The 21,906-nt window shown below is 41.7% G+C and overlaps 1 protein-coding gene across 1 annotated transcript in view; it reads right to left on the reverse strand.

The window, feature by feature from the left end:
* The window catches only part of GALNTL6 (polypeptide N-acetylgalactosaminyltransferase like 6), a 1,179,186-nt gene that overhangs the window by 780,631 nt on the left and 376,649 nt on the right, over window positions 1–21,906 (reverse strand). The window contains exon 3 of the mRNA XM_083170927.1: window positions 3,975–4,113. Within this exon, the coding sequence (XP_083027053.1) occupies window positions 3,975–4,113 (139 nt within the window). The remainder of the gene's footprint in view (window positions 1–3,974; window positions 4,114–21,906) is intronic.

Below are 21,906 nucleotides of genomic sequence, written 5' to 3' on the forward strand. Positions count from 1 at the left end.
GCAAGCAGTTGAGAATTTTGAAGTTGTATTCTATGTGATCCACCTTGTGACACTGAGATTTTTCCTCACAATGGGATCTGTACATTTCAGTTCCTTGACTTGCAGTCTGATACATTCTACCAGCATAAGTCTTTGTGAACAGCACTTACTGAGACACAGCAAAATGCTGATTGACTGAACCTTTCTTGTACACAAGTCAGCCTAGGTCAGAAGTAAAAGCAGAAAGATTCCTCTTTCTTATGCTTCTCTGATAAAGGTTCACGAGACAGAGAGTGGGAAAACAATAGCACCAGAACTCTCTTTACACTTTCTTAAGTAAATAGTTTTCATTAGTAATGACAATTTGAAAGCTGACCTTTTCCAGTGGTGCAATCTGATATTCAAGCCATGCCTGCTTGTCAGCACTGGCGGCAAGTGCATGACTAAGAATACCGGCAAACAAAATAAAAATATCAGTAATTATAATGTTAATAGTTCAATCTGTCAGAAAACCCAATTTGCAACAACTGTTCCTGCTTTTTCATCAATAACACTCCTTTTGGCTAAGTGGATACAAGAGGATTGCAATCTCCTTTAAAAAATGTAGAATAGATTCAAATAAAGTGGTTTAATTAATCCTAATTTCCTTATTGTCTGAATTTTTGGTTATATGTCGACACAGCAATCAAAAGGATACATGAATATACTTTCAGGAGAATTTATAATTATTCCCTCTCTTGTACAAACTAAAATCTATAAATGTCCGCATTTCTCATGTAGTGGGAAAATAAATGTCTATTTTGTAGACTTGCAGCTGCTAACTCTGTAGCTTTGTATCAAAGGCCCAATCCAATAGACACAGGACTCAAGCGCATGACAGTGTGAAGGAAAGAGAGCAGGGATATTTTCACATTGTCACGGACAGCATTAAAATGAATTCCTGTCTCTCTAGCCTTTGATTATCTGTAACTTATCTTCCCCATACAGCCATCTTCTGCTAAATCTCTTCCTCATATAGAGTTTTGTTCAGCTTCTGTCACTATGCATGTGTGCTGCAGGGGTTTAAAGTGCAATTAATTTTGTTTGGTTTAACTTTTCCTTCTTCTGTAGAAATTTTGCCTATGATGTTCAATCATAATAGCAGTACCCAGACATCATAGTAGAGAACATCAGACTTAGAAATGTAATGTACACTGTCTCTGCACAGCAAGTGACTTAATCTTCTACACAGCAAATGACCAGAATTATCCTATCCTGCAAAGCGACCGGCATCGCTAGGCATTTTAAGTCACATATTATAATAAAAAAATAAAAAAATACCACAGCTGGAAACTACGTATTGCACAAAATGAACCCCCATGTATTGCACAAAATGAACCCCCAGTAGTAAAGGGGTACATTTGCTAAGATGGGAGTTATATTGAAGATGGGATGTTACCCATAGCAACCAATCAGAAACTGCAGATGGAGTGTCCCTTGTCCTTGCCAGGCGCCCACCAGAACACCCCCTCTGGTGAGTGCCGGCGGACAGGGATGCCATTAAACTGGGATGCACACGCATGTGTCTCATGCGCAAGCGCATCCCAGTCTATCGGTGGCTGGGCACTGGGACCCTGCCCATTCCCTCTTCAGGGAGACGGGTTGGGGGGGGGGGCGAGGAGGTGGGAAAAAGCATCGGAAAGGGGTGGCGAGGCGGCGTGAACCCGGGGGAGCTCCGTTGCCATGGCGTGCATGCGCGTCTCGTGTGCGCACGCCCCCCTGGTGGGAGCTGGTGGCTGGCGGGGGCTGGCAAAAGTTTTGCCAGCCCCTGCCTGAATGACAGGCGCTACATCTGTATATTTTATTTTCTAGAATGTGCTAAATAAATAAGAAGCAACATCTTATTGGATGATATTGGCAACATCCCATCTTTAATAGAACTCCAATCTTGGTAAATTTACATCATAACATCTTTACTGGAAACACAATATGCCAAAATTCTCTGTCCTGTTTCTGGAGGTGTGGCACAGTATAACCCCCTTTTTGGCATATGGTGACTAAGTACTGCCAGACTGTGTAAGACCATTTCAAAATGATAAAACATAACTGCAAAGTCACAAGATGATAATGATAATTAGCTGATAATAAGTCAAAAGAGCTGGTGACCATATTGCATACCTGCTTCTCTCCTAGAATTGCTGAGAGGCTCAGATAATTGGGTGGCACACCTGGCCATCCTCTAAAGCGGGCTAGCCTCCTTGAGTTTACTTTAAACCGCCCACCAGCCAATCATGAGCAGAGAATTTACGATTGGCTGGTGAGCGGACCTAACCCCTAGTCTGTGGGCTGAGCCCACAGATGGAACACAATGCGGAGATTGTGTGTACAGCATGGGTATGGAGCCACAGAAGCACAGAAGACGTCTGGTGAGTATGATTTCCTTCTACAAGAACCCATATGGATTCTACAGGACAAGGGCATGACTGAATGGGATGGGAGGGAATATGAAGGAGATGAGGTTGGATATGTAGGGCCTGTTTTGGACCCTTGTAATTTATCAATTTGCTAATTTACATCTGATGAGTTGACATATGTAATTTATAATAAAAGTAAACCTTATGCAAAATGCTGTTTAAAGATCTCTATACAGAGACTACTTTCTCTAATACAGTAAGTACCATTAAAGTCCTACAGTAGTTTATCTGATCTGCAACATTATCTACAGTAACACTGAATCATATTGATAATGGTTAGGTGATATCCTTGCCACACCGTACAATCAATGACGGTGTGTGGGGGTTATATATATTAATGCCCACATTTTATGCAGTACTGTGCATTGAGGGCAACATTATACAAACAAATTAAGTAAAATGATTTGAAACAGGAAATAGTGATGGCCCTACACAGACAAATGTACACGCTAAAATGTGTAGGGAACACATGTTATATGAGATAATAGGGCAATTATTGCAATTAGTAGTGTTGAGTGTGTGATTTGCTGCAGAGTTAGTTGAAGAAAGGAATTAATAGGCCAACTGCAGCAGTTTGAATGTTAATGAAGCAATGAAAAAACTGTGTATTAAAGATAAGAAATTTTTTGAAAATTGTTCTTCCAAATATTAGGTTTGGAAGCACAATTTGACATTTCCCCAGTTCCCATCCCAACAAAACTAGGTAGCAGAATGACTTCCAAAATCATCAAGTTTGTCACATACAGGAGAATACAGACTATGAAATGCCTATATATGAAATAAGAAATAAAAGATTATGGAGGAATTATAATTAATTTGCTTAGTTTATTTACATAATTGAAGGGCTTGAAGGGATAAATAAAATCAGTTATGTCTCCCCTTGGTTAGATCAACAGCAATTGTAATGGGAGGAGGTCACTTTTGAACCCTTGCAGTACTTAAGATGAGTTCCACTCATCCTCAACAGCAGCAAAGGAGTTAATGGCGGTTCAAGGTTGATTGTCATATACAGTAAATGAGATACGGCAAGAGACCAGAGTTGGATCACAGACCACAGATATTGGATGGTTGCCATAATGACATTGTAACAAATATTCACGTCTTTCCAATTTTGTCCTATATGCTTCATATCAGCAATGCAGTTATTACTTTTACTAATTATTATTACTAGTGATATGCAACAACAGTTTTTTTGTAGAAAGAAACTGTGATATACTAGAACTGATTTCATTTCCATTCATCAGTTTTATTAGATGGCAGTGTGACCCCCATAATGACTTATTTAATCAGTTTCAGTAAGATGCTTTATATAATGAAACTATGTGGATCCTTAAAACTTAAATTATATAAGTCTATTTAAAATGTCCATATTCACCTAGTTTCCAAAATGATATGTCTGCCAGCCACTACATCAATGAAATTAAATAACGACACACAGCAATTTACAGCGAAATTGATTAGAAGAACATTTTACTTTAAACAATTTTTAATATATATTTATTTTATTATTTAATGGATATTTTAATAGGAAGGTCAACTTACTTAGGATGCCGAATGTCAGGCAGGGATCTCTCCAGTGCAATATTGTTGCTAACATATATATTGAAGCCATTTTCTCGGTAAGCTGTGTCATCTTGGTCTACTTCACTAACAGGATATGGCTTCCCATGTTCACCTTTACCTAGAAGAAAAAGAGTCACTTATTAGTGAATGACAATATAACAACATGCGCAAGATCAACATTGAATAAAGGTCACAATCAAAAATTGGTCAACACTTGAACAGGTCAGCATGGTTTCGTAGGTTGTTGGGGTGTCATATATTTTTTTTCCAAACAATCAATCGGCATTTAGAAATTGTCATATAAATTAACCTGTCCAACATACTTTGAGGCTGTTTACATTGGTATATCTATGACATTATTGTTGAGCTTACATAAAACCTACAATCCTGTTTGATTTCTAACTGAAACTGCACTGACATGAATGTCCTTATATTGGGCCAGATGCACTAAGCTTCAAAAGTGATAAAATGGAGAGTGATAAACCACCAGCCAATCAGCTCCTACCTGCCATGTCACAGACCGTGTTTGTCAGGCAGGAGCTGATTGGCTGGTGGTTTATCACTATCCATTTTATCACTTTTAAAGCTTAGTGCATCTGGCCCACGATGAGAAAACACAAAAAAATATTATCATAAATTATTAAACTCCATATCCTGATAATTCATGCTCAGAGTACTGAAAATGTGCTTATATTAGAGATGAGCAAGGTAAATCCTGCTTAAATATCCTGCTCCAGCGACCGCAGCCCTACTGCCCCTCTCCACCCACCCTCCGGAGCCTTGCCTGTTTCTCCTGCGGCACCCGTGGCTCTCCTCCTTGGTCTGTGAGGGGAGAGAAGGCTGTTTGGGCCTGCGGCGTATCGCGCTGCGGGCGCCATCTTGGATCCCTCCGGCGGCTCCTCCTGCAATCCTGTCTGTCGGGCGTGAGCCGGGAGCCGAACACACTGCTACTGAGGTCCTCCCCACCGTCCGGTGCTCCTGCGGTGGGCTGCGGAGACGTGACGCCGCTTGGGTCCTGCTCTACTACTGGGGTCAGTGACGAGGCCGCGACCCGCTGCTGCCGCCCGCCGTGGACATCTTGCTCTGCCACGTTCACTGCTTCAGCTACCTGCTGCATACCCTGGACCCTGATATCCGTGTCTCTCCCTCCCTGCTGGAGACCACTCACGGTGTCTGGCACATTGGTGCTTCTGTTTATGTATCTGCTGCAAGGTACTGTGCAATATTTGTTTGCCCCTGAGACGGGTCTCCTGGAACACTGTATCTGTGCTTATTACAATTAGAGCCTGCTGCTAGTGACCTTTGCGAAATATCCTGCATCTTGTTTTGCGGCGCTTCAATGGTCATATTAGATTTTATTGTGAGCCAACTGCTGCACTTGACACTTAACACCTAACGTTACCAGAGGCACTATCCTATCTACCTTACGCTTGTGGCAGTGTGCTAGCCACTGCCATACTACTACTTGAATATCCTGCTCCCAACAGTGCGCCTCACTTCCCTGTGGGAAAATATATTGTGCCTTGCCCTTGTTCACAGCACCTCAGCATTTATATAGAGGTTCCTAACCACTGTCTGGGATTGCATCGTAGTGCTACATCATGGATGCCTCTTTACATCAGCTCCTTGAGGCTATCCATGCTTTTACACAGAGGCTTGTGGAGAGGCTGGAAGAAGTTTCAGAGACCATATCTCCCCCTGCGTGTGCCCCTGAGAGATACATAGAGGAAAATTCAAATACTACTCTCTCTTGTTCTCAACCTGCACTCTCATCATCTCCTGTAACTCAGCAGCTGGGAACATTTCCTACCCTATGTAACCCGGGAATATCTGCAGTGCGAGCCAAGCATGCTATACATCTTTATTGTTCTCCTGCTATGCGATTGAGTACAGATCCTGCGGATATATGCAAGTTTTCAATACCAACAATGACTCCTCCTATGCGGTCATCTGTAGACTTGGGACTTCGACACTTGATATGTGTGGCCGCTGGTTGTTCTTTTACATCTCCTGGAATATCATTGCAAGAGTCCGACACCCTGCTTTCGTCTTCTCAAGACAAGGAACCTTGGCCAGATTAATGTCCCCCTACATGTTGTTGAAGCCTACCTCCACAGCATTGGGTTTCTGATATGGTCCTCTAATACTATTATAGTTGTTGTCCATTTTATGTGCAGAGATGTTGGTGCAGTATATTATATGTCATTGAAACAGAATACTTGCTATAACTGCCGCATTCCTTTTTTCTTCTTTTCTTTTCCCCTTTTTTTTTATTTTTCCTTTTTTCTGCGGGAGAGTTAATTCTATCTATGATACAGTTTATTTATATACTGCTCTCAATTGTTATGTGCTCCTTAAATTTTCTTTCTTTGCCCCATCCAGTCCATACTTCAGTAATCCTTCAACTGGGTGGGTGGGTGGGATGAAGGGGTCGCCTAGCTTGGTATAGTCTAGCTATGTTGTTGGTGCTCCCATCCTGATGGATGTGTGGGTATCAGTCTAGCTAGGGACCACAGGCTGCTGCCTTCATTACTAGGGAGGGGGGGGAGGGGGGGGGTATAATTAGGTATATAGCTTAGAATAGTATAGTTGGGGGGGGGGGGTATAGTTCAGGGATCCAGGTACACCTCAGTTGAGGCCGGGTAGTACAGGGTGGGCGGTTAAAGGGGAGGTTTGTTTTGGTCATTTGTGGGGGGAGGTTTACTTTGACTTAATATACTAATGTTGGACAGAATTATTTAGCTACTATAGTTCTATTGGCATATTACTATTATACTACAAACTACGTAAGTGAATGGTGATGTTTCCCCTTTTATGTGAACAATTTTTTATTTAATTTCTCTCTGTGATGCTCCTACAAACGTTACCCGAGTAGGCGCCATCGGGTTTCTACATATCCTGTTTTATTTTAGAGAAATGCGACTATATAGGACATCCTGCTTCAATTCTCCTCTTACAATCGTCACCACACTGTATATGCCAATCTTTGTGATTTTGTCTGTTATTCTTACCACCTATGATGTATATGTGGGGGGAGTGGGTTGTTTGATTTGATATGCAAAATTTAATAAAAATTATTGAATTTAAAAAAAAAAAAAAAAAAAAAAAAAAATATTAGAGATGAGCAAAGTGATCAAAGTTATTTTGCAAAATGTTGTGATTATCCTTTACTTATATAGTACCAATATATTGCATAGCACATGCATGCACCTACATAGGGCATGAATAAGAGAAGAAGTCAATCCGCACACAATGCTGATGACAAAGGCTGTCAAAACCAATAGAGAACCTGTACCTGCCATAGGGCTGGTGATAGTTTAGATGGTGCAATAATTGGTGGCTTGTAAGGATATTGCAGTCAGTTTAGCAGTGTGCATGGACTCTAAAAGGGGTGCTTCAGATCGTGGATGTAAACAAGTGAAGGAGTTTGAAGTGCTTTTTGCATAAAGTTGGAGAGGGGCATGTCATCCATGCAGAATTCACCCTATAATTTTCAGACCCGAGTTCACTCTAAGATCTGTGTCCAACTAGGAGGTCTCCAAAATTATACCCTAACACACAATGAATGAATTGACACCATCAACTTCTGAAATCTACAGTATTTCTACACTACTTGTAAGCCAGCTCGAAGCAAAAGTTTCCAAAGCTAGTCTGCTACCTTCTGTGTTTGTGCATGTGTAAGAAATAGATGTAGTTTCACTCTCCACCAGCAGATGGCAGTGTTTTGGAGACTCACGACACCTAGAAATATATACAGATGATGAAAATGTGAAGTGTAGAATTAACAAACAATGTGCCCGATGACACTCTACTGAATGGTCAAGGAAGGGATGTACTTGAAGATTTTATTACTACAACTCTATACCTCTGTGAAATTGATTCACTTGAAATGTTGCTGTAACTTCGTTCATCTTTAGCTCCTATCTTTTTGCCACGTAGAGCATACAGTACTTTAAGATAAAAAGAAAACCATTCTCTTAATCCTTCTGCAGCAGTACATCTAAGAAATAACACCGAATAGGTCATCCTGCTTTCATTAACCTCTGCCGCTTTGGGAGTTGAGTATAAGGAATAGTAACATCAAGTTGGTTTTGCTTGGACAGACATAGTTTGCTTGAAGGATATCCCTTAATGGGAAGAATTAGTGCAAGGTAATAATGTTCCAGAATCTTTTGCTATAAGTTTTCAAAAGGAATTACACTTTTAAAGATTTCAAAATGGTTAAAAGACAGTTTTTCTGTGTTAAATTGGCTGTGTCGTGTAGTTTTGAGGCATTCGGTGGTAATCCTGCCAAGTTCAATTTCCCCTACTGACCATAAAATTGTGCTTATTTTGTGAAAGTGAAATAGGGTAAAGCAAACATCTTCTACTTGCAGATTGTTCTCATAATAGTTTCAGAGTATTTATTGGCAAACTGCAAACATGCTGCTGATTTCTCTTAATGTATACAGATAAGTGACAACAAATGTGAATTTTATGTCTTGTTTAGTGTATCCTTCCCAATTGCTAAGAGAAAATCAACATGAATAAAAATAAAGTCCAGTATAAATATGTCAACAACATAAAAAGTACATTAAATAAATCTAAGTTTCAAATGGGAAAACATATAATCTGTGGAAATAATTGCAATATACAGAAAATACTGTGATGTCAGTGTTTAGAAATTTTCATTAAAAAGAGGCCAATGTAATTGGTAGATTTATAGTACAATAAAGGGATGATGTCTAACTAGCACCTTGAATGGCTAAAGGTTGACTTTAACAGGCAGACAAGGAAATTTCCCATGATTTTTCCTAGACAAGACTGGGGACGCTACTATTATACTGTATGTACTGTAAGATCAATAAGCACAAGATTATATAATGTTGATTTGCCTCAATAGATTTTCAAGAGTTCTAGACACTAAAGGAAGGTAATTTGTCTCAAGCTCTGCCACGGCATGTAGTCTTAATAGTATACTGAATTTAAGGTAGCTAGCTTTAGATTTAATTACTGTTTTTGTACTGTACGGGTCCCTTGATGCACCATTAAGAGAGAGCTTGGAGACAATGGTTGTATATTGTTTCATTTTATTGTTGAACGAGATTCAAATATGCAAACACCATATGCTTTTTTTTTCTTAGTATAGGCTGTACATCAGGGATATTCGAGGAAGCTTTACATTGTGTATTAAAGAATTTGTACATTCAGGATGGAACATACTGTAAATAATAGAACGGAGACATTTGGTAAGACAAAAAAAGGAATAAATGTAAACAGCACATATTGGGCCAGATGTATCAAGCTTCAAAAAGTGATACAGTGGACAGTGATAAACAACCAACCAATCATTGTAAAGCGCAATGGAATATGCTGCGCTATATAAGAAACTGTAAATAAAATCATCTCAAACTGACATTTTTCAAAACCAGCCAGTAACATGACAGGAAGAATCTGATTGGCTCGTTGTTTACCACTCTCCGCCTTAATCACTTTTTGAAGCTTAGTGCATCTGGCCCGTTGTATTTTAAAGTCAGTTCCATTTTCTTGGAGTAAAAATTTTTTCTGGAATGTTAAAAAAAACAAAAAAAGGAAATACATTTACAGTAGGACATGGCCATCAGATGTCAATAAATAGCCATCTTTTCTTTCTATTATGTTTAAGTTAGATATTAGCTTTTGGACTACATTAGAGAAGGTTTTTGTTCTGTGCACCTCCCATTTTATAGGACATATGCTATCAATCCTCACCCCCAGGACATACGCTACCTGCCGTACCAATACTTCCACCCCCATGAGGCAGAAATAGTGACATACTGTAAAATACCAGTTCGCTCAAAACTCCAACTACTTGGTAAATGTACTATAGACTTGGACTGGATGATGGCCACTGCTGTCATCTCTTGCTTGCTGTTGTAGAATGCAAGAGAAGAGGAAACTAAGACAGCCGATGCTATATGGATGAATGATGAGCACCAGACCATTTCTTGCTAGTTTGTGCTCTAATTTGTCACCAGGTTTTAGTTTTGAATCTAAGTTTTGTATTTTTTTTTCTAAAAATGTTTTTGTTTCTAGATTATTGTGAACCTCAATAACATACATTTTGACTAATTTCATGTCAATTTGACCACCTTTCAGCGACAATAGTGTTTCCATCCAATTTAGGCCAAAAGCTGCAGTGAGTCAGCTGGTTACTAAGCAACTGTTAAGGCACAAATACATGCCAGTTTATAGGACATCTATGAAACATTGCCAACCATCAAATGACACTGAGAAGTCACATTGTTTATGATAAGACAGATGGGTATGTCCTAAATTGTCATAGTACAGCCTGCAGAGGCACAGTTACTTGTATGTTATAAATACACACTTTTTTCACTTTAAAAAACAAAACAAAACATTGTTCATAAATAATACTGCTGAGTCACAGCGCTTTATATGATTGCAGTGGTGTATGACCTACAGAATCCAAAGTACTTGTATGTTATGGTTACAGTGTACAGTCTGTGGAGTCCACAGTACTTCTATAGTATGGAATACACTGTGGGGTGTGACATGTGGAGTACATTATGAATGCAAAGTGGGATAAAGCCCGTAAAGTCACAGTACTTGTACAGGAGTGATTGGAGACTGGAAAGGTGCATCAGCAACACTGGTGTGGATGGACACTGGACAACCACTTCATAATTGACACAGCATAGCACTTGTATGGAGTCTATATACAGCACAGCCATTTGTATGGACACATCAGCTACTTATTGAGTCTAGGCACAGCACAGTCAATTTCATCCAGCAGCACAGCACACAGCAGAGTGCCTTGTAAACAGAACAACCACTTGTATTAGTTTACGGTCTGAATATAGCCATATGAACCAGCAGAGTACATGGCAACATACAACAGCATGCCTTGTACACAGAACAGAATACATACAGAGGACTGGTGATGGGGATGCCAGTGGTCAGATTACTGATACCAGAATATCACAAAGGAGGGATTCCTGACAGGTGTCATGTAAGTATGTTTAACCCCCTGTCCCCCTAACCCTCCTTCCCCACAGCCTGCACCTAACCCTCCATACTAGTGCCTGAGTAGAGGGAAAATGGCACCGCACCACGGGTCCCTTAAATAGGACTGAAAAACCCACGAGAATCTGATGCTTGGAGTGGCTTCGATTACAGAAAAACTGCTTATCACTAATATTAATGCAGATATTTTACATTATCCATAACAAATTGAGGGCCAGATGCACTAAGCTTCAAAAAAATTATAAAATGGAGAGTGATAAACATCCAGCCAATCAGCTCCTAACTTCCATGTCACAGACTGTATTTGATAAATGTTAGTCAGGAGCTGATTGGTTGGTTGTTTATCACTCTCCATTTTGATTAATGTAATGTCTGCAATAGCCATGGAGTGGGTTAAACACCCAAGGCTGTTGTGTGACCTAGGGAAGCATGTGACTCGGGGGTCCAATAAGGACTTATGGAAGGGCAGTGTTAGCTGAGATATCAGTGCAGGAAAGGGAGGAGTCTTCCTCTCTTTCCTGAAAGTTTTCCCACCCTCCCTCCCTTGTGTTATTATGGTTGGGTGGGTGCTTAATTGTGTTGGTTGATAGGCAGGAAAGAACATCAGATTAATAGAATTAGTTCTTATTCAAATGATGATGCTACGTATATGATTGCTTTTCATTGCGCTCACCTCTCATTGGCTTAGGCCTTCGCTGGATCACCTGCTCAGAGACAGCGACCCCACCCTGATGGATGGGTAGTCAATGCAGTAGGTCGAGCGGATACCGATTGTTAGGGTAGGCTTGATTACGTATGCAGATTGTGTGGGTGGAGCTTAGTTAATTAGCCGTTCTTTCTGGGCCACCATTAATTAATTATTAATAAATTAATCTAGCTTAAAAGTGCTAAAATAAATCAGCTAACAATTTCTGCCAAACCTAAGTCTCCGAGTCTTTATTTCAGGTTTAATTTGTAAGTTTTGAAATGTGATGTGTATACATGATAGAGGTAACACACATCAGATACTAGGATGTTTAATCACTTTTGAAGCTTAGTGCATCTATTCCTGCAGAGAGCTGGAGAGCTGGCAACAGCAGAAAGGGTAGGTTTTAGAAAGGATCTGATGCGACTTTAGGTATGTACACACCCCTTGTTCATACCTGTGTTATAAAAGCAACAAAAAAACAAAAATAATGTGATGTTTTGTGTGACTGAAGTGAGAATGGTAATTTTAGGGTTTGCAATGGCTATTAACAAAAGCTAATCGCTTTGTGACTATTTTGTTTTAAAAGAAGTACAGTACATACCCTTATGTTTATCACATCATTTTCTGTTAACAAAAAGTAATAGTGTGTTTATATGTGTGTACGTTTTACCTGATTGGTTTGTCTTTAGTGCTACAGTGCATTTAGTTGTAGTTAAAGCAAATATCAATTTGTTAGACAATCAGAGAATCAGAGAATGTTGCGCTTTCTGACTTTCCATTTCCTGATCCACTGGGTTTCATCTGTAGCTGTATGGGGCTTTGATTGTCTGCTTGACTTTTGCCTTTTGCTTTGCTTTATGCCTTTGGATTCCTTGTTCATATTTGAAATTGTGAAACTAAAAATTACATAGGCGCCACTGCTTTTCCTGTAAATAGATGCTAATACTATGAAAAAAGTAATTCTCTTTTGAAAAACTTCATTTTTCATTTCCTAACTGTAATGGCATGAAATGACATGAATAATATTAAAGTGATTTACTGATAAGGGCAAAGCAAGATAATACTGGGCCCTACGGCATTTTTAAGGAACTCCTTACCCCTAAATCAAATCCCCAACTCTTTTATGTCACATTAATTTGAGTCACACCATGTAAGAAACAGTACACAGTACTACCAAACAATCTGATGCAGGTGAATGAATTATGTATGTCCTGGAAACTAGGAACCGATTACTGTCTGAATAAATCAATAAGTAGCTAGTTTGCTCTTGTGAACACTGTGAACATGGGTTTTGCTCAGTGGCGTAACTAGAAATTTTGCGCCCCCCTGCCAAAAAAGTTTCTGGCGCCCCCCCCCCCCCCCCCCCCCCCCCCCTGTGCCTGGAACATTTCTCAAAATGAACTGCCTGGGCTGTACACAGTCACAGGCCATCATCAGCTGCACAGCGCTGTACTGTACAGCACAGCCCTGGCTCATGTGCAGTGTGCGGGTGGTCTGCGCTCGTCCTTCACCCTTATGCCCTTAGGTCGGTGAGGGGAGTGAGGGCAGCCCGGACGACAAGGAACAACAGAGGGGGCAGAGCAGGAGCTCACCTGTTAGGTGACTGGTCGGTAGCAGCAATGGGAGATGGGGCCGCTCATGCCTCCAGCTAACCAGCAGCTCCCACTCCTCGCCTGTCAGGCAGATACGGGGGTTCACGATCAGCTCGTCCATGCACTGCCCTCGCCCGCCCTCCCTCCCCATTGGATGGACAGCCCGCACGCACGCACTCCCTCCCATTGGACAACCCACCCGCCCTTCAAATAATGTGTTGTTTTTTTTTACTGACAGACACAGTCTTGGCCGTGCCCGCACCGACTCGCCTGTGATCAGCGAGCGTACGGGCAGCGGCATGTGGCCGTGATACACAATCACTCAGTTCGCCAGTCGCCGGGCGGATACCCGCACCCAGCGCCCACGCAGCCCCCGCTCCCCCAAGCAGTGGCGGGGGCTGCCTAACTGTATCTACGCCCCTGGTTTTGCTGCTAACCTGTTGCTGAGCCTTATCATATTAAACAGTGTGCTAATGTTATCACATGAATCGATTATCACCAATCTTCTTGTGTACAATATTAGTTTATATCAAGTAACTGACAGCACTACACATAGAACAAATGAATCTTGGTGCAAATTGGTACAGGGCAGCGTCAGGGGGGGGGGGGGGGGTCTGCAGGTACTCCAGTCCGAGGCCCAGACAGAAAGGGGGACCAGGATTGGAGTCTAAAATTATAATTTGTCATAAACAAAGTTCACATTTCCCTTAAAGCAATGTAGATGTTGCGTAGTGCGCAAGGGTACTTTCTCGAACAGTTGACAAGCCTGGTGAGACCTAGAAGGGTCACCTACCTCCTGACAGTTATGCTGCAAGTCTCCTGTTAGCCACCCACCCCCCTACCACTGACATCAGGCCCACCTGGGCCCAGCAGCACATAACAAACCTGCAGATATCACTGCTTACACAACCAGCCAATCATGAGCAAACACTTACAACTGGTGGGTGGTCCTGCAGTGGCACCGGCAAATACAAAATGCCTCATGCATGGACAGGTAGGATGAATCAATTTTTAAAGAATAAAAATCATTTAATCTCAATCCAGAAATAATGACCTCACAGCCTCTTAGACAATGATTTACGGATGCTTCTGTTTGGGCACATTTTGGACACACTGGTGAATCTGCAATGCTGATCAAATGGCAATAATCAGGACAAAGAAAGCCTGTATAAAACAGTATAAAATAGTAGCCTCTGACAAGTCTGGAAAGCATGTCTGTCTGTGGTGAATGCGCCCAGTTAGTAAGGGGTTTCTAATATACAATAAAAAAGACTACATCTATATACGAATAGGCCAGGCCATATTAACAATGGGGAGGATAGAGCTGCAGCTCCTGGCCTACAAATAAATATAGGCCCATTATTATGACAGCATTATGATCACAAGACAAACACCAGCTAGCCACATGGTTGGCCATAAATATAAAGTATCAAAATTGCATTTCTATTTTACACATTTTTGCATTTTATTTAACTTTTATGTATTTAAGGAGACACTAGGACTTCTATTATATGGGTTCTACATGTCTACATGACACTGAAGTTTATTCTGAACACCAAAATAAATTTATATATATTTCCTATAAGGGCCCTGCATGTAAGTGACCAATTATAAGGTTACAAACTAAGCAAACCAATGCAAAGGTACTGTAAATAGAAGAGGTTTAAAGAGACATCCCTTTCTTGTGTATCTAAACATTTGAATGCAGTTATACTATGTTACTAAAGGCTGTTCCAAAATCCCTGAAATCCAAGACTAAAATAAATCTACCGCAGACCTTCTTGGCATCTAGGCTCAACAATATAGTAGAAGACATTTGGTGTGCAAGAGAATATGCCAGAATTAGAAATGCTGAACAATTTCCAAATACGGAGTGATGCTCTTTTATGAACCTAGGTTAGCTTGGTGTAAGAAGCCCCAGCATCATTGCATGAAATCACGCAGATATGATTTTTGTCAAGATTTTGTAATCTTGAGTAAAATATTAGGCCTACATGAGACCAACAAAGAGTTATTGAATAAATCTGCTGCAATAAACTTATGAGAGTACGGAAATATTATCTTTCCAATTTTTATAATAATTTGCCGTAAGACCTTTAGGGCCAGAAAGATTTTTCAATTTAAGCATATCGATTGCCAGAGCAGATCGATTGCTATTCCTCTGTAATATTATCATCCAAACAATTCCTCTTCTGGGTAGTCAATGTAGGCAACAAAGATTCCTTTAGAAATTACCTTGCACTATCAAGATTGATAGTCAGTTGTATATAAAGATCAGAAGTACTACTCATATATGTCAGATTGGGAAGTGAGTGCTGGTCCTATAGCAGGATCACAAAGGCCCTTATTCTGATTGAGACGGACCGCTGCATGTGTGATCAGACAGCCGATGTTTGGTGTTTGCGCATGTGCAGAGGTGTTTTTGTGCATGTGCGAACGCCTCGCACGTGTGAACACGGTGTGAGTTCCGTGCAGAAAATGATCGGTCTGAACCATCTGAGCAGGGGGTGGAGAGGGGCGTGAAGGGATGTTTGGCCTCATTACCATATGCGTACGCCCCGCGTTTCATGGGCGTTCCCAAGAAAACAATGGGTGTACGTATGGTAATGCAGCCGTGATGCACGTGTTGGGGGCAGACAGCTGACATAGCCAGATGTCAGTTGCCCGCCCATATCCCTGCTTCCATACAGAAAAATTTCAGAGTGGTCTGGAGCACTCAGTGCTGCCTGACCGCTCGGTCTATCATTCAATGGTCGGCAACCATCGGAGGATGGGGGAGGTTCCCACAGGTTCCCACAGATGGAGGAGTTGTTCACATGAAACACTCGCAGTTCTTATGCTCTGCGTCTTAACAACATTCGGACGGTGTGAGCGATCCATACAGTGGGTGGTGCTAAGAACACTCGGTTCCTATCCGAAATACACATCCATCCGAATCAATTAGAATAAGGGGCAAAGCTTTTTTTTCTGTTGCTTTTGCATAAAGACTAAATGCCAACTGGTTTTTCCTCAAATTGGAAGTCTCTAATATTTGTTTTGGAGGTACATTAAAAGAGACTTTTTCGCCTCAGTAGGACATATAATCATAGCTAAGTGTTGCAAGTAAAGGCCTCATTTGTCTTTACCTTCTTTATTACATTTTGCTAAATACGATATTATATGTCCCTTCATGACCGCCTTTGATGCCTTCCAAAATATTACTGAATTGTACCAGCTATCAATTTTGTCATGTAAATATTCATTGCACTTAACCTTCACATATTTCTGAAAGTCCTCATTATGTGAGCGCCAAAGGCAGGAGGTGCTTGGAGGATTGAGATGTGTCACATCCACTACCAACGTGTAATCAGAAATTTTAATTTGCTCAATGAAAGTCTACGCAATAAAAGAGAATAGTTTCAAACATGAAGATATAATCAAGTCTAGTTACGAGTCATGCACTCGGGAGTGAAAGGTTAATTCAAACATCAATCAAGACATGATGCAAATACAGAAGATACCATTGTAAGGAAATGCAGAAGGTCGAGGTGGAGACGGTGGATTAGAGTCATCCAATATGTTGTAGTGTAGAGAGTTAAAATCACCTCCAGTTATAAAATAAGCAAATTAGAAATTGATATATAAAATGAGTGCATATACACGGTGCGATAAATTGATTGATAGCACTCATTTTAGCCCTTATGAGCGATATTATTTTATCGCACAATTTCACCATGTGTATGCAGCACCCGATGGCCGATGCAGGCTCCCATGGGTTGTTTTAGACCCCCTCCAACGTCTGTGCATGCACCCCCCCACCACCACAGTTGTTCACAGCCCGCTGGCAACGGCAAGTGTGTATGCACTTGCCTATATCGGCACCTTGCCAAGTCCCAGTGGTCACCAATATCAATGGCTGCAGGGATTGCTACCATGTGTATGCACCTTTACAGTATGAGGCAGACACACATTCCTTAATCACAGGGCATTTAAAAGTAGATTGAGCACTCTTCAACAAAAGGTAGTAGTAGTAGTACGTTTATTTATAAGGCGCCACAAAGTGTCCGCAGCGCCGTACATAGCAAACAAAAAAACAAATTACAAGGTAACGTACAGGGTGTGTTGAAAGATACAGTATAAATAGGGGTATAGCTGGTAGAACTAAAATCAGCATCAGTTCAGAAGTAGGTGTCAAAATTGTCAAGGAGACTGAAGATGAAGTAGAGGAAGGGAAGAACAGGACAGGAGCACAGGTGAGGTAATGAGGTAGGGTGAGTACGTGAGGAAGGAGGGCCCTGCTCATAAGAGTTAACATACTAAAAATAGGTGGGTGGACGAACGAAATACAATAGGATAAGTAGGAACGGAGGGGAACGGAGGCAGGATAGGAGGATCAAAAGAGGTTAGGAGGAGGGATAGGCTAGTCGAAAAAAGTGGGTTTTGAGGGAGCGCTTGAAGGAGGTAAGGGAATCAGATAGCCTGATGGGTGGCGGGAGGTTGTTCCAGTGCAGGGGGGCAGCGCGAGAGAAATCTTGGACACGGGAGTGGGAGGAGGTGATTAGGTGAGAGGTCAGTCGGCGGTCAGCGATGGAGCGAAGAGGACGGGAGGGAGTGTGGACAGAGATCAGTGAAGAGAGGTAGGGAGCTGTGGAGGAGGAGAGAGCCTTGTAGGTGGTGGTGAGGAGTTTAAAGAGAACTTGGAAAGGAATGGGGAGCCAGTGAAGAGATAAACAGAGGGGGGAGGCGGAGGTAGAGCGGCGGGAGAGGAAGATGAGCCTAGCAGCAGCGTTAAGAATGGATTGGAGAGGTGCGAGGCGGGTGAGAGGTAGCCCAGAGAGAAGGATGTTGCAGTAGTCAAGGCGGGAGATGACAAGAGAGTGAATGAGAATTTTGGTCGCGTCAGTGGAGAGGAATGGTCTGATGCGTGAGATGTTGCGTAGGTGAAAGCGGCAAGACTGTGAGAGAGCACGAATGTGGGGGGTGAAAGAGAGGGAGGAGTCAATGATGACACCGAGGCAGCGCGTTTGGTCGGTGGACGTGATCTCGGTTTCACCAATGCTGATGGAGATAGTGGGAGAAGAGGGTATGTTCGGGGGATGGAAGATTAGAAGTTCAGTTTTAGCCATGTTTAGTTTCAGGAAGCGTTGGGTCATCCAGGCTGAGATGGCCGTGAGGCATTCGGAGACCTTGGACAGGAGTGATGGGGATAAGTCGGGGGAGGAGAGATAGATTAGGGTATCATCAGCATAAAGGTGGTAATGAAAACCATAGGAGCTGATGAGGGTGCCCAGAGAGGTGGTGTAGAGGGAGAAGAGGAGAGGGCCAAGGACTGACCCTTGGGAAACACCGACTGGCTGGGGGGTAGTAGGAGAGGAGGAGCTCAGAGTGGAGACGGAGAAGGAGCGATCGGAGAGGTATGAGGTGAACCAGGAGAAGACGTGCCAGTGATGCCAAAGGAGCGGAGGGTGTTGAGCAGGAGAGGGTGGTCAACAGTGTCAAAGGCAGCCGACAGATCAAGCTGGATGAGGATAGAGAAAGAAAGGTGTTTCCTGTAGCATCATAGTATCTGAACGAAAACGTTTAAGATAATACTGGACCTTTTGCCTTTTAATTGCTACATTGGGTCTTACTACACTCTATGATGTAAATGGAATGATGTCAAGTTTAGCTATAAGTTAGCTTTCAATGAAGTTGATAGAGGCATTACCCTCTCCCAGTCTATCAAAGCCAGCAAGTAGATAGAGTGAAACAACCGCCATCTTGTTCCAGTGTTTAGAGAAGAGAGAACAGAAGTTGATAAGTGACTAGGATCCAGAAGAACATGGCCCAAGGGAAAAAGGGGGAAGAAAGATGAGACATGGGGAAATAAGGGGGGGGGAACAGAAACTCAACCTACAGTAATAATAAATAAGAGGAACGTTTCAAAATACAGAATGAACTTGAACCAACAGAGAATAAAATAGACCTGCTTGTGAGCTGAGTGTGATCTGTGCAGTGCTTCTATGTGTTATACTGTAATAAGAGAATATGTGGGGTTCTGCCAACATCGGGCCTATGAGCTGTTCCTTACCACAGCAAAATGGGTCACAAACTGCATTGGATTCCATCGTATTTCCAGGAACTAGTAGCAGGTCCAACCAGAAAGAGGTAAGTGAATGTCACAGCTGTGGGACATGTTGCACGGAGGTCCTCCAGCCAAAACATTAACCTCTTCACTTTGGCACTCATTCTAATTGCTTCGCTCGCCTGCTTATTCACACAGCAAACTCTTATGCGCATATGCAGATGCTTTATGCAAGTGGGCACAGGGAATTGCTTATTAGTTGTCCTGTTCGCACCTAGCAGTGTGGACAGGGGGCGTGGGGTGACGGTGAGGGTTAGCACCCATTGGAACGTCCATCGTTTCATGGGCGTCCCCATAAAAATGTCTGGCATTTTCATGCTAATGCAGCTGTGATGCGGGTGTGGGGGGCGGGCAGCTGATGTTAGTGGATGTCAGATGCCCATTCTCTTCCCATACAGGGATGCCGCAGGTCTAAGTCACCATAGAGGTGAACATCAAATGCCTCCAGCCACCCTGTACACACACCCCTCCTTACATCCTTGGGTCGTCATACAGCTAGATGGACAGGGGCCTATGTCGACATGGGTGAAGGTTGACAGGGGTCTAGGTCGACAATGGACTAGGTCTATTGGGGTCAAGGTCGACACATGCATTAGGTCAATATGGGTTAGGTCGACAGACAAAAGGTTGACATGGTTTTTTTGACTGTTCTTTGAGCCAACATGTGCAACTAGGGCGTGGTGGGGGAATAAAATTGTGTGCCCGATACATCGCGAGCGCACCAAGGGATGCAATGGTTATGTTACACTTAAAATTGTGTCCATATTGACTGTGTCAACATTCGGGTCAAAAAACAATAAAAAAAAACCCAGTCGAACCTTTTGACTGTCGACCTATCCCATGTCGACCTAACGCATGTGTCCACCTTGACCAATGTTCCCTCTAATTTTACGAAGGCTGTGTGCGGCAAAAGATTTTGGCTGTGCAACTTTTGAAGGAAATTTTTATTTTTGTGCGTCACTTATATATAACTGGAAAATGACGTCCAGCATTTGTGTTAACTTTACTTCAAATTGATATTAAACATTTAAACATTCAAAACAAAGCACATGATGTAGTTAATGGGCGAAACACACATTAATTGAGTGCACAACTGCAAAAAGGGACCACTTCTGCTTTGTGCGCCCTGTTGTCATGTCTGTGCGCACACTCGTCGAGTTGTGTGCGCGCGCACGAGCGCACAGCTTAGAGGGAACACTGACCTTGACCCCTGTCAACCTAGTCCATTGTTGACCTAGACCCCAATCAACCTTTACCCATGTCGACCTAGACCCCTGTTGACCTAGCTGTATGTCCCATCAGTGTCGGCCTAATGACTGTCGACCTAGTTACAGTCAACCAAACGATCCATACCTGCAACAAATCTGATTCTTTCTATAATTGCCTATGAGTAATAGTTGATGGTTGTTCATTAAAACATCTACAATAATTAGACTACAAACTCATTGCACAAAGCCTTTTTCCTTATATTTATTATATATCATAGTTTTTATTAATCAAGGTCATATTTCTGTTTTTTAACTGAATTGTTTATACTGTATAATAGTTTTCTTTCTAGTGCACATTTCTCAGCTTTGTTGTCAGTATTTTCTACCAGCAAATCTTCAGCATCCTAATAAATTGTCGTTATACTATAGATTTTTCACCTGATGGGGTTGACAGCTATTTGCTTGTTGAACATTTTTCCCTGTAGTGCTTTCTAATATCCCATAGATGCAGTTCTTCAATCACTTTTTTCAGAATGACTATCTATTGAACTTGGACATATTAGCCAAGTCAATGTCATTTATTTCCTGTATCGAAATCATGTCATTCATAAATTGGACCCAAATGACTACTTCCTTCTTTCCAGCAATATAATAATGATATAATTATTAATTTTCCATTCAAAAACCTCCAAAGATATGGAAGAAATAACTTCTCTCATTTTATGTTGTTTGATTTGTCTTGGTCTTATTTTTTATTAAATTGCTAGGCATAATATAAATGTTATTATGCCTTGTGGTTATTGTTTATTGTACTTTATTGTATTGATTCATGTTTTTAGAGTAACTGAAGCAAAAAAACGCAAGTAACTTTGTGTCTGGAACAAAAACTGTGTGGCAGGAGCTTAATGAAATGGGTTTCCATGGCTAATCAGATGCGTGCAAGCCTCACATCACCAAGTCCAATGGCAAGTGTTAAATAGAGTGATTAAAGTACACCAATATTGGAATGCGGAGCAATGGAAACATGTTCTGTGGAGTGGTAAATCATGCTTCTCTTTTTGGCAATCCGAAGGGTAAGTCTAGGTTTGGCAGATGCTGGGAGAATGTTACCTGCCTGACAGCAATATGCTGTGATGTTTGGTGGAGGAAGAATACTTGTATGGGTCTCTTTTACAGGGTTTGTGCTAGGCCCCTTATCTCCAGTGAAGGACAATCTTAATGCTTTAGCATACCAACACATTTTGAACAATGCTATGCATCCAACATTGTGGCATCAGTTTGAGGATGGCCCTTTTTTATTCCGGCATTACTGTGC

This window comes from Crinia signifera, chromosome 1, assembly GCF_055691185.1.
Source record: "Crinia signifera chromosome 1, ASM5569118v1, whole genome shotgun sequence".
NCBI lineage: Eukaryota > Metazoa > Chordata > Amphibia > Anura > Myobatrachidae > Crinia > Crinia signifera.